We start from the raw sequence: 13,576 nt of genomic DNA on the forward strand, positions 1-13,576 counted from the left end.
CTCAGGAGGCGGTGGGCGGGACGGAAGTGACGTATAGGACTTCCGGCGTGCGTGGGCGGGGCTCCGGGTCTCTTTCCTGGGATCTCTGCAGCCAGCATGGAAGGTGCGTGAGAAGGGCAAGGTCCCCCAGGCAGGGAGGGTACCATTGTTATAGTTTGATCTTCGGGCTGAATGGCGGTCCGTCCCTTGCCCCAGCCCAGCCCGCTGGCCCCGATCAGGCTCTGCGGTCAGCCCGGGAGTCAGTTTTGCCGAGCCTCGATTTTTTCATGTGTAGAACGAGATGATGCAAAGGAGTGTTAGCAGATCCTGACACTCAAATTGTAATTGTCGTTATAAATTAGCACCAGCGGAGCACTTTCCCTGAACTCCCCTCAGAATTCCCGGCTACAGAGCTTTCTGCTTGTAATAAAAGCTATCATTCAGCGAGCACTCACTGTGCGCCAAGTCGTGTTCTAAGTACTTTCAGTGGATCAGCTCGTTTGAGGCGCACAGCGATCCCATGAAGTAACGTCAGCAGGTGGGGAGTCGAGGCTCGGAGGGGATAAGTGACGTAGTCACTATGCTACTGCCCTGCCCTGTGATTGATAGCTGATCTCTTTCCCAGCTAGACTGTGAGTTTCTTGAAGTCAGAATATTGGTTTTGGTTCCTAAATATGTGCTGGGTATGGGTCAGACACGATGAATCACACGTGGTCCTCGCCCGCAAGGAGCCCCTACTGGCGGAGGGAAACCCTTAGAAGATTATAGTACAGGTGGTAAGAGCTTATCTTCCGTTTAACACATTCTAGTCAGCACCTACTACGTGCTGAGATTATGAGAGGGACCAAGACAGTCTTAGTCCCTACTCTGGTGGAACTTAACAGTCTATCAAGGAATGTACTAGACATTAAACACGCAAATACACTACACTGGTGAGTGTCATGAATGAAGCTGAATGAAGTACAGCGTGTTCCAGATATATAGTGCAGTGAGTCCTTACCCAACCTGTGGATCTAGGAGGACTTCTTTGTGGAAGTGACTTTCTAAAAACCTACATCAGATCATGTCACTTCCCAACTCAAAGCTTACTGTTTGCTTTCCATTGACTTGGAATAAATCCAAACTTATTATCTTGGACTATAAGTTTCTAGCTGTCTGACTGTCTCCTCTCTCTCCATTTCATTCTAGCCACACTGGTCTTGTTCTTTTTTCACACTCACCAAGCTCATTCTCACCTTAGGGCCTCTGCTGTTGACTTCTCATCATTCAGGTTTCAGCCTAAATGACAACGTCTCAGGGGTTCACGCTAACACAAGACCCTGTTTTATTTTGTGGCACTTATGATCTAAACTGATGATCATCTAATTGTCTGTTATCCACCTCATCTTTGGAAAGTAAGTTCAATGAAAATGGTCCTGGTCTATCTAATTTAGTCACTTCAGCCCCCACAGCTGGCATAATGTAGGCACTTGGCGAATATTGGTTAGTTGTATAAGTAAAGAGTGAATGAAAAATCAATATGATATTTAAAAGAGGAGCTCCTAGGTAACGTAAGGATGGGGGCTGGTTGTCAGGGGAACCAACCATGTGATTAGAGAGTTGGAACTTTCAGTCCCACCCCACCAAAGCCCCATCTCCAACAAGGCAAGAGAGGCTGGAGGTTAAATCAGTCACCAATGGTCAGTCATTTAATCAATCCTGCCCATGTAATGAAGCCTCCATAAAAAAACAAAAGCAAAGGGTTGTGAGAGCTTCCAGGTTGGTGAACAGGTGGAGACGCAGGGAGAGTGGCACTTGGAGAGAGCTTGTCAGCTCTGTACCCCTGCCCACGTACGTTACCCTATGCATCTCTTCCATCTGGCTCTTTCTAGTAATCTAGTAAGTAAAATGTTTTCCTGAGTTTTCTGTGAGCCACTCTAGCAAATTAATCAAACCCTAGGGAGGGGGGTCTTTGGAACCTCCGACCTATAGCTGGTAGGTCAGGAGCACAGGTGACAACCTGGACTTGAGACAGATGTCTAAAGTGGAGGCGGGGGAGGAGTCTTAACAGGACTGAGTCATTAACTTGTGGAATCTGATGCTGTCTCCAGATAGATAGCGTCAGCATTGAATTTACTGCTTGGTGGCAGTGGGAAAAACACGTTGGAGAGGCCCTTGTGGTAATACATCCTATGCTGGATACTTGCCATGTGCCAGGCCCTCACACCCTCACAGCTTTACACATATGTATATGTTTTATTTGGGGATTTTTTTGGCCGCGCTGTGTGGCGTGTGGGATCTTAGTTTCCCGACCAAGGATCGAACCCGCTCCCCCTGCAGTGGAAGCGTGGAGTCCTAACCACTGAACTGCCAAGGAACTCCTAGCTTCATATGTATTATCTGATCTTCACATCAACTCTTTGTAGTAGATATATTTTATCCCCATTTTACAGATAGGCACTTTGAGGCTCTGAGAGGTTAACTAACTTAACCCAAGATTGTACAACTGGCAGTGACAGAGCTGGGATTCAAACCCAGTCATTCTGGTCTTCAGAGTCTAGACTCCAAACTATACTGCCATTGTGCGTCCTGGATTCCTTAAGGGGCCTCTCTCAGAATTTGGACCTTATCCTGTGGGCCATGAGACGCCTTTGAAGGATTCTAAGTAGAGAAGAAGAGAGGGCACAGGAGGGCTGGGAGGGCCCAAACAGCCTGAGTGGTCTGGGTGTTGCTTCCCACAGGAGCTGGGATCTGGGTGAATCCTGGGGTATGGGCAGCGTTAGCCCGAGGAAGGAAAGAGCTTTCTAGCAGAGAGAACTGCACATGCAAAGGACTTTTCAAGAGCTGCCAGTAGTTGACTTTAGCTAGAGATCGAGGGGCTTCAAGGTCGGGGTTGAGGTGAGTGTTGAGGCAGAGAAGTAGCCGGGTCCTGAAGGACTTTGGACCTCCTCCTGCATTCCTAGCATGGAGATCGTCACCGCATCTCCGGGGTTCAGCTTGTCAGTGTGTTGGAGTGGTGAGCTCTGGTGACCCACAAAGCTCTGAGCAAACGTCAGGTATCAAAGTTCCAGAGACTGGAGAACGGGCGCGGTAAGGCAGGGACATCGGAGCCTCGCGGCGGAAAGTCACAGTTCCACCTCCTTCCCAACCTTTGAAAGTGGTCAGAGTGTTCGGGGTAAAACTTTGTGGAGCCGTTAAGCTTCGAGAGGATTTGTATATCTGGTGAGACCTAAAAACGTAAAAACAATTCTGTTTTGTCTTGTTGCAGCGACTTTCACATTCATCCACACGTCTTCATTAACACTACGTGTTTTGTTCAGTGGATGTAGTGTTGCCGATAGTTTTACGGTTGCAAATTAGAACAGTTTGGGTTTTCCCCCCAACCGTGATCATGAATTTCATAATATTATGTTTCTTTTGCTCCCTATCAGCAAAGACTCTTGGAAGTGCAACGCCCAGAAAACCTGTCTTATCTGTCAGTGCAAGGAAAATTAAGGACAATGCAGCTGATTGGCATAATTTAATCCTGAAATGGGAAACCCTCAATGATGGAGGTTTTGCTACTGCAAATAATATTGCCAACCTGAAAATCAGTTTATTGTAAGTACCTACAAAGTGTGCTCTGTGTGCTTCACCCTTAATGATTGGGCAGAAATTTCATGGCAGTCTTTTAGAATGGGAAGGGTAGTCTCTAGGAACATGGATAAATTATATAAAGCGAAAAAGCAAGTGATAAAATAATGCATGCAACTATGAACTGTGTGTGTACATTTTAAATGCAAAATTATACTATAAATTGTCCATGGTTACATCTGTATATAAAATTATAAAAACGGATTAGAAGGATACAGACTCAATTCATGACACTGGTATCTTCTAGGAAGAAGTATCACTTCATAATGCTGCATTTTATTTCTGTGGTATTGTGATTTATAGTAAAAAAAAATATATGTTTCGTCTTTGTCCCTTCCTGACACACGGCTCTTAAAACCCTTATAATTTCCTTAGGGACATGAGCAGTGGGAGAATCTTTAGTTAGGCTGAGATTTCTTCTTTTGTTCTCCAGTTCCTGGACTAGCTCCAGAGTGGTAAAGGGGAAAGGAGTCTCTTGTTACCATAACAAACCCCTTTCTACCACACCTGAGTTCGTGTTAATGAGGGGGCTTCTGGAAAACCCTAAGGAGGGAGGCAGTAACCACGTGACTAGAGTTGGCACAATCAGCCCCACCCCCTTACCTCACCTCTAGGGAGGTGAGAAGGGCTAGAAGTTGAATTAATCACCGATGGCCAATCATTTAATCAATCATGCCTTCATAACGAAGCCTCCGTAAAAACCTAAAAGGACGGGGGTTTGGAGAGCTTCTGGGTTGGGGAACCAGAACGCTTCCATGTGCCTGAAGGGAAATGTACCCCAGACTCCTCAGGGACAGGAGCTCCTTTGCTCAACCTTCCAGACCTTGCCTTGAGTACCTCTTGTCTACAGGTATATGAATAAAGGACACGAATAAAGGATATTGGTCTCCTTTAATATCCTCTGTAATAAACCAGTAGTCCAGAAAGTAAACTGTTTTCCTGAGTCCTGTGAGCTGGTCTAGCAAATTAATTGAACCCAAGGAGGGGGTCGTGGGAACTTCCAATTGACAGCTGGTCCGTCCTAAGCACAGGTAACAACCTGAACTTGTGATTGGTGTCTGAAGTTAAGACGGGGGCAGTCTTGTGGGACAGAGCCCTTAACCTGTGGGATCTGATGCTGTCTCTGATAGATAGCATCAGGATTGCGTTACACTGTAAGACACCCAGCTGGTGTCTGGAGAACCTGAGAATTGCTTGGTGTGGAGAGGCGCCCCCCTCCCTTTGATGACCAGGTGTCGGAAGTAGAGAGGGGTATTCAGAGCAGAGGAGACACACAAGAGCATGTTTTCCCTTAGCAAGTTCTTCTAAAAAGACAAAGGAGTACAGATGGCCAACAAACACATGAAAGGATGCTCAACATCATCAATCATTAGAGAAATGCAAATCAAAACTACAATGAGATATCATCTCACACCGGTCAGAATGGCCATCATCAAAAAATCTAGAAACAATAAATGCTGGAGAAGGTGTGGAGAAAAGGGAACCCTCTTGCACTGTTGGCAGGAATGTAAATTGATACAGCCACTATGGAGAACAGTATGGAGGTTCCTTAAAAAACTACAAATAGAACTACCATACGACCCAGCAATCCCACTACTGGGCATATACCCTGAGAAAACCATAATTCAAAAAGAGTCATGTACCACAATGTTCACTGCAGCTCTATTTACAATAGCCAGGACATGGAAGCAACCTAAGTGTCCATCAACAGATGAATGGATAAAGAAGATGTGGCACATATATACAATGGAATATTACTCAGCCATAAAAAGAAACGAAATTGAGTTAATTGTAGTGAGGTGGATGGACCTAGAGACTGTCATACAGAGTGAAGTAAGTCAGAAAGAGAAAGACAAATACCGTATGCTAACACATACATGGAATCTAAGGAAAAAAAAATGTCATGAAGAGCCTAGGGGTAGGACGGGAATAAAGACACAGACCTACTAGAGCATGGACTTGAGGATATGGGGAGGGGGAAGGGTAAGCTGTGATAAAGTAAGAGAGTGGCATGGACATATATACACTACCAAACGTAGGGTGGATAGCTAGTGGGAAGCAGCCGCATGGCACAGGGAGATCAGCTAGGTGGTTTGTGACCACCTAGAGGGGTGGGATAGGGAGGGTGGGAGGGAGGGAGACGCAAGAGGGAAGAGATATGGGAACATATGTATATGTATAACTGATTCACTTTGTTGTAAAGCAGAAACTAACACACCATTGTAAAGCAATTACTCCAATAAAGATGTTAAAAAAAAAAGAAAGGGGTTATGGAAAAAAACTGTTGACAGTTGCCAATTCTAATTGGAAGATTTGCTTTACTGTTCTTGCACTTTCCTATATATATGTTTTTGTTTTTTTTAATCAGCTTTGCTTATGCAAGGCCTCAAAAAATTTAAGCAAGACTCAAGCTTGTTCCTACCCACGAGAATCTTTAGCAAAATGCGAAAGATTTATATGATCTGAAGAGAAACATGAGTATGGATCTATATATGTGTAGTTTTAATTTCTCAAAGTTGTAATTATATATTTGTATATCTTTGTCTACTGGCCAGAGTCTAGAGTCTTAACTTTCTGGCCTGGGTCCCTGGCTCTTTCCAGTTCTTTCAAACATATCACACACGTCGGCCCTCTGCCGCCTTTTCCTGCTTAGCAAGTTCTATGAAACAGTTCTTACCTTACTGCATAAGATGCTCTCTGATATTTTCTATTCTAATGTTTAATTTTTTTCCTTAAATTTCTTTTTTTTTGGCCATGCTGCACGGCATGTGGGATCTTAGTTCCCCAACCAGGGATCCAACCCATGTCCCCTGCAGTGGAAGCGCAGAGTTTTAACCACTGAACCACTAGGGAAGTCCCTAATTTTGTTCCTTAATTGTTGATTGTGGCCCCGCTAGATTTATTTCAGGTGCTGTGGGTCACAGCCTTCCGTTTACAAAACGCATTCCTAGCTGGTGGACTCTGAGGAAATGATCCGTGTCTTACCCCCTTAGGATGCCACAGGGCTGGATTGAATTGACTTGTTCTAGGGCAGAATTGAGTAGCGGATGGACATATTCGTTGTATATGTAAATAACATGTAAATGTGATGACGTGAAACGACGCCAATGGAAAAAGTCGATGATGACCTAAGTACATGGATATTGAGTTTTCGAGGGTTCATCACAACGAAATGAAGCGAGCCTGTGGAGTGTATTTTGTTCCCACTCTTTTCCATCTTGTCCAGGAGCAAAGACACGATAGGATTAGAGAGCAGCAGCCTGGCTTCTGATGAAAATGCAGAAAAGGAGCACCCAGAATACAGCAGGGAGCTCGAGATGCTGTGCGAGGGGCTGCAGACCACCCTGGATGCTTTGGTAAGGTGCAGGGATCCTCGGGTGTCGCGTGTGCACAAGCACTGTGCAGCATTCCACGTGGTTGGTCGTGCTTTCCTTCACCAAGCTTTCGTTTTTCCTTCCTCAACCTCCTCCATTTGTCTCTCTCGCTCTACGTGTCCCATAAATCTTGTTTCCCAAGAGGCTGTCCTAGACCTTGGTTCTTTTGGTTCTGCATGTTGCCAGGGCAATTTCACCCACTCCCAGGCTCCACAGGAAGTGTGTCAGGCTTTGGGGACCCGGCAGGCACTCTCACGTCTACTCATCGACAGTACAGAGGCGAGTGGGTGCGGCTGTGTTCCCATAAAACTCTATTTATGGATGCTGAACTTTGCATTTCAGATAATTTTCACGTGTCACAAAATATTCTGCTTTTGATTTTTTTTTTTCAACCACTTAAAAATGTAAAACCCATTCTTAGCTCAAGGGACACACAGAAATAGGCTTTGAGCTGCATTGGGCCTGTGAGCCTTGATCTCGCACATAAGAGATGCTCTTATATGTTTGTTTAAAGTCTGGATGTCAGTACCCACCATGCTGGCCACCACATGTGCACGAAACACCTCATCTCAACCAGACACAGGGATAAGGTTTTGCACATCTTTGAACTAACTAACTAAAGCTTCCCACAAACATAGAAAGTCTGTATAGTTTAACCTTTCTTGATGGAAATGTTTCTAATGTTTTACATGCTTCCTTGCCTTTTTAAACAGAATATGTCAAATATAATTGTATTTCTTCAAGATACCACTTATTCAAAGTTAGGGTCCCACGTATTATGAGGCAGACGATAGGTTTAAGAGTTTTTCAGGAAAGAAGCACTGCCCTTTTAAACATCACATCCATTGTAAGATGTAATGCTTTCTGAAACATTAAAATGAGAAAAATAAATAGTGCATTGAGAACATTTTGGTGATTTAGCCTTTTGTTTGCTTGAAATGCAATATTGTCTTCAAGATATCTTGCCCTGTATGGGGCTATTTGTCTCCTCTAAATAAATGATTAGGTTTTTGTAGTCGTCCCGTCTGTTTTGTGATGCTGCCTGTGGGTTGTGCTGTGATAAGGAACACTTGCTCCCCCTGCCCAGGCTCTCCACCTGGTGCTCAGGCAGGAACAAGACAGGCCTGGGTCATCAGTCACTTTGTTTTAAGCCCCACTCACAGGAAGGCTGGAGGATAAGGTGTGTGAGCTTGGTGTTTTCTTTGTTTTATCTCCAGGTTCACAGCTGTGCCTCCAGTAGTTGAGTTCTAGACCTAGACTTCTGGACCAGTAGAGAATTAACACAGGCAGAGTAATCAATCAAAATTTCCAGAATGACCCAATTGAAAACTGACCACATGTATGTTTTTTCCCCAAATTAACCCATTTGATTATGGCAAGTGGTTTTGTTTGGACCAAGCATGGGCACACATATTGTTTGAAAGAGAAGAAACTGAATGGCTAAGTTCCTATATTGAAATATTTTATTTATTTATTTCCTGGTCACACTTAGCTTTTTTTAAAATTAATTAATTTATTTATTTTTGGCTGCTTTGGGTCTTTGTTGCTGCGCACAGGCTTTCTCTAGTTGCGGCGAGTGGGGGCTACTCTTCCTTGTGGTGCGTGGGCCTCTCATTGCAGTGGCTTCTCTTGTTGCAGAGCACGGGCTCTAGGCGCGTGGGCTTCAGTAGTTGTGGCTCGTGGGCTCTAGAGCGCAGGCTCAATAGTTGTGGCACATGGGCTTAGTTGCTCCGTGGCATGTGGGATCTTTCTGGACCAGGGCTCGAACCCGTGTCCCCTGCATTGGCAGGCAGATTCTTAACAACTGCGCCACCAGGGAAGTCCCACACTTAGCTTTTAATTGTCAGTTTTTGTTGTTGTTGTTTCACTGAAGTATAGTTGATTTCCAATGTTGTGTTTCTGGTGTACAGCAAAGTGATTCAGTTAGACATATAAATACATATTCTTTCTCATATCCTTTTCCATTATGGTTTGTTACGGGATATTGAATATAGTTCCCTGTGTATACTGAAATACTTTAAATAGCCAACAAAGTTAAACACACGATGCTGGGCTCGGTCATTTGTTGTTAGATGTGGCAACACTCCCACCAGAACCTCTTCATCCTTGACCTTCCATCTTCCTTTCTGGCATAAAACACTTCACAGAGGGCTTCCCCGGTGGCACAGTGGTTGAGAGTGTGCCTGCCGTTGCAGGGGACACGGGTTCGTGCCCCAGTCCGGGAAGATCCCACATGACGCGGAGCGGCTGGGCCCGTGAGCCATGGCCGCTGAGCCTGCGCGTCTGGAGCCTGTGCGTCCGGAGCCTGTGCTCTGCAACGGGAGAGGCCACAACAGTGAAAGGCCCGCATACCGCAAAAAAAAAAAAAAACATTTCACAGAATCCCCAAACTGGGTTAAAATGAGAAACACTTTTGACATATACTAATGTGACTTTTATAAAATGTGAAAACCCTGGGAAGGATTTTGTTTCTAAATGCCATTTGGCTTTCTTTAGTTCACAAGTCCTCATTTATAACTCTGTACCTATGCACACCTCGTTAGGGAAGAGCGCCTGCGCGGGACGAGGGGGAAGAGGTATTTTGCCTTCCATTTCAGGCATGTCAGGAATGACTGACTGGTTTTACTTGGCCATCCTTGGCTCTCCCCATTCTTAAGTGGCTGTCTGGTACCACGGGACCCCTTCCTCAGTCCCGCTGACCCGCACGGAGGAGGGACGGCCTGGGAGGATGTTAGGAGGTAGAGTCAAGGTCCAGAACATCCAGCCAGTGGCTTGATGGACTGAGCAGTAACAGGTGACACGTCCTGGCCCTGGTCCCTCTACCCACAGCACGGGTCCAGGGTGAGGGGGTGTGGCCTGGCAGGGCAGCTGAAAGTGGCTGCAAGGTTTTAGGTGACTGCGTGCCCATAGTGACCTGCGTTCCCAAGGTCTTCAGACAAAGCCTGGGCTGACCATGGGTGCTAGTTGTCAGGCCCCAAAGTTCTGCTCCAGTGAATTTATTCTATTTTAAAGTGGTTTGAGGGACTTCCCTGGCAGTCCAGTGGTTAAGACTCTGCACTTTCACTGCCGGGGGTCTGGGTTCGATCCCTGGTCAGGGAACTAAGATCCCGCAAGCCGTACAGCGCGGCCAAAATATAAAGTAAAATAAAGTGATTTGAGAATTAGTTCACATTCTTAGGTTCAAAACCAATGTTGATCCTTAAGGATACTGATATTATTTTTCCTATTTTCCTCCATCCTTTAGAGAGAATGGTTTCCCGAACTTGACTTTGTCTTGAATCTGAAATTGGTAGAGGGTGGAGGCACCCTTGTCCCTAAGTTGGACGAACATCTCGAGGCGTGGGCTGTTGGCTTTGGGAGGGGACGTGGAGCTGAGAGCGTGTCCAGCTGCTGTCACTTTAGGGCTGCACGTGCATGAGACTTTGGTATCGTCATTGATGAATGAGCCCCAGAATGCGGCTGGCACCTCTGGCCCGGTGGTGTCAAGCCTCCAGGATCTTCTTGGCTCTCCTGACCTTTATCAGCTTTTCTTAGCATTAGGTGGAGCTGCTGCAGGACAGAGGAGAGAGCTCAGGATTGGGTGTCAAGAGACTTGGGGTCGGAAAGCGTGTTATCAAGTCCTGGCCTCGTGCTTCCCTAGCTCAGCAACCTAGAGAATTTTCCCACCTGTGGTACGGAAATGATGAGTCCTGCCTCTTGGGGTTGGGTCAAGTGACATATCGAACCTGGAAAGATTTGGGAAAAGGAGTCTAGTCCTTTAAAAATTAATGTTCGCTAAATTTAGTGCACGCCTCTTCAGATGTAATTGGAGGGTGGTTGAAGGACTAAGTGCAAGGAATTAAGATTTTGACGATTTATATATCTTTGCTTATACCCCCTGGGTACATAAAGCTAACTCCATACTTAGGACCTAGACTTGTGGTCTTAGTAGACCCATGCTACTGATATCTGGAATCTCTGTTACTTCACCCATTTGTTTTACTTAACAAACCCTTACGTAGCTCTGACCAGGTGCTCCACAAGTACTAACTTAGTCCCCCGACACCCCGTGGAAGCAGCCACTTTGTGCCGCAGCACAGAGCCTGGCGTACGCTGAGGCACCGTCCACGTCACGTCCTCACCACTTCCTTCCTGTGTGAAGTGTGTAGGGCTGCCTTTCGTTATTACCATTTTATAAACAAGGAAACAAGCCTCAAAGAGGTTTCAGTAAACTGGAAACAGAGCAGGACCCTGTGGGGCTCCTGGGCACGGAAGCCTTTCCGTCCCCCGTTTCTTGTTTGTAGACAAGACTCCAGCCTCCATGACCTTCCCTGAGTTCCAAAGGGCAGGTTCAGACAGTTGCTGAGCAAAGCAAGAGCAGCCAAGAAACCACCTGAGGCGAGATTAAAGGGACCCGAGAAGCTCATCAAGATTAGGAGAGGGGCTTCCCTGGTGGCGCAGTGGTTGAGAGTCCGCCTGCCAATGCAGGGGACGTGGGTTCATTCCCCGGTCCGGGAAAATCCCACATGCCGCGGAGCGGCTGGGCCCGTGAGCCATGGCCACTGAGCCTGCGCGTCCGGAGCCTGTGCTCCACAACAGGAGAGGCCACAACAGTGAGAGGCCTGCGTACCGGGGGGGAAAAAAAAAAAAGATTAGGAGAGGACCATTGGTGAGACCAGATTAAAGGAGTGCAGGCCCCACACACACTCGAATCTTATCAGCAACCCCACCCTTGAACTGTTGCTATAAAACCCCTCATCAGATCCTCCCGGGTTGGGGACACATAGTTTTTCAGGGCAGGAGCCCGCTGTGTCCCCCTTTGCCTGGCAAAGCAATAAAGCTATTCTTTTCTGCTTCACCCAAAACTCTGTCTCCAAGATTTGACTCGACACTGGTGCACAGAGGCCGAGCTTTTGGCATTAAACTCAAAGGCAGTTCATAAGAGTCAGAAATGAGGGACTTCCCTGGTTGGTGCAGTGGTTAAGAATCCGCCTGCCAAGGCAGGGGACACGGGTTTGATCCCTGGTGTCCAGGAAGATCCCACATGCCACGGAGCAACTAAGCCCGTGAGCCACAACTACTGAGCCTGCGCTGTAGAGCCCGCGAGCCACAACTACAGAGCCGGTGCACCTAGAGCCCGTGCTCCACAACAAGAGAAGCAACTGCAATGAGCAGTCCGCGCACGGCAATGAAGAGTAGCCCCCACGCGCAGCCACGAAGACCCAGTGCAGCCAAAGATTAATTAATTAATTAATTTTTTAAAAAAGAGTCAGAAATGAGCTCATTTAATGCCCCTTCTCCTCTCATTCCATAAAAGCGAGAGCCTGCCTTGCCACCCCTCCAGGTCTTTGGTGCTAAAAAATTAGTGATGTTCGGAAAACTTAATGAAGCGGGACCCAGCAAGCTTCCTCTTCTCCAGCACTGGAGATGTGGGCTTTATTACTGAAGTCATCCAAATTAGTGAAATCGTAGCAACTGTCAGTCTCCTTCTCCCTGGAAATTTGCTGCACATGGAGTTAATGTTGTTGATCACTGGACTTACGATCTCAGCAGACTTACATTTCTTAGCTTTGAAATCTTAGAGTTATTGAATCTAAGAGAGGATTTCAAATAATAATCTCATATTCTAAATTAATATCTTTTCAGACCAAAATACAGATGAAAATGGAAAAGCTGTCTTCCACTACCAAGGGGATTTGTGAACTAGAAGATTACCATTATGGGGAGGAGAGAAAACGGCCCCCCCTGTTCCACACGTGGCCCACAGCCTATTTTTGTAAGTAGTTCTTCCTGCGTTGATTTTCAAGGGTAGGTTATGAGAGCATTTGGTGTCATTTAGATCTGGCCCTCTAAGAAGCTGACAGGCTTTGAAATTCAATTGAAGAGGATCCATTGGGAAGGAAGGAGATGAGGACATCTTAGAGGAGTGTTTCTTCTTGCCTTTAATTACCCACTAATCAGCAAAGAATATTAAATGTAATTAGAGACCCATGAAGCAAGTTGCCATTATTAGCCCTTTAAGGCCAACGGGTAGAATGCACTTTGCCTCCTCTGTAGAGGCAGAAATCTCGTTTTTGTTTTTCAAGAAGGATGGGTTTTTGCTTTGTTTTATTTAAAAAGTACATGGCGGGGGGGTGGGGGTCACTTCAGCCCACCCCATGGAAGAGGACCGCTGGGAAAACAAACTCCATTACATAACTAAGCTGTGAGGTAAGGGCTGTGTTTTTGCTTTATTAGTTTAAAAGAAGGACTAAGCTATTTGATGTTGCTTTGAGGCTTAAATAAGGGAGAAAATCACCTCACGTAACGTGTTTATTGAACATTGTCAGTTTGAGGTCAATCTGCTATGTATAATGATTGCCAGTTCCTAAGAGTCGAGTGGAAAGGTAACAGGTACTTTTTAATTTCATGACACTTATTTACCATGTTATCTGATTCTAATCTGCACTGGCTGGAGCCCTTCTTCCTCTTGTGCTGTCGCTGACTCTAGCTTTTAAGGAGGAGCTTTGCAAAGTCCCTGGCTGTCCAGTGGTTAAGACTCAGTGCTTTCACTTCAGAGGGTGCGGGTTCCATCCCTGGTCTGGGAATTAAGGTCCCGCAAGCTGTGCGGTGTGGCCAAAAAAAAAAAGTGG

At 46.0% G+C, this 13,576-nt stretch overlaps 1 protein-coding gene and 1 non-coding gene across 6 annotated transcripts in view; one reads left to right on the forward strand and one right to left on the reverse strand.

Annotated features, from left to right (window-relative positions):
- CINP (cyclin dependent kinase 2 interacting protein) overlaps positions 1-13,576 on the forward strand; it is a 16,223-nt gene continuing 2,647 nt past the window's right edge. For all 5 annotated transcript variants that reach the window (XM_019952123.3, XM_073800027.1, XM_073800028.1 and 2 more), the window contains exons 1-4: positions 1-103; positions 3,390-3,558; positions 6,818-6,947; positions 12,591-12,720. In XM_019952123.3, the coding sequence (XP_019807682.1) occupies positions 97-103; positions 3,390-3,558; positions 6,818-6,947; positions 12,591-12,720 (436 nt within the window). In that variant the 5' untranslated portion in view covers positions 1-96. The remainder of the gene's footprint in view (positions 104-3,389; positions 3,559-6,817; positions 6,948-12,590; positions 12,721-13,576) is intronic.
- On the reverse strand, positions 5,958-6,073 carry LOC117311460 (U5 spliceosomal RNA). The gene has a single exon (XR_004525659.1). It is a non-coding gene; the product is annotated as a U5 spliceosomal RNA (small nuclear RNA).

This window comes from Tursiops truncatus, chromosome 2 (assembly GCF_011762595.2).
Source record: "Tursiops truncatus isolate mTurTru1 chromosome 2, mTurTru1.mat.Y, whole genome shotgun sequence".
Lineage (NCBI taxonomy): Eukaryota > Metazoa > Chordata > Mammalia > Artiodactyla > Delphinidae > Tursiops > Tursiops truncatus.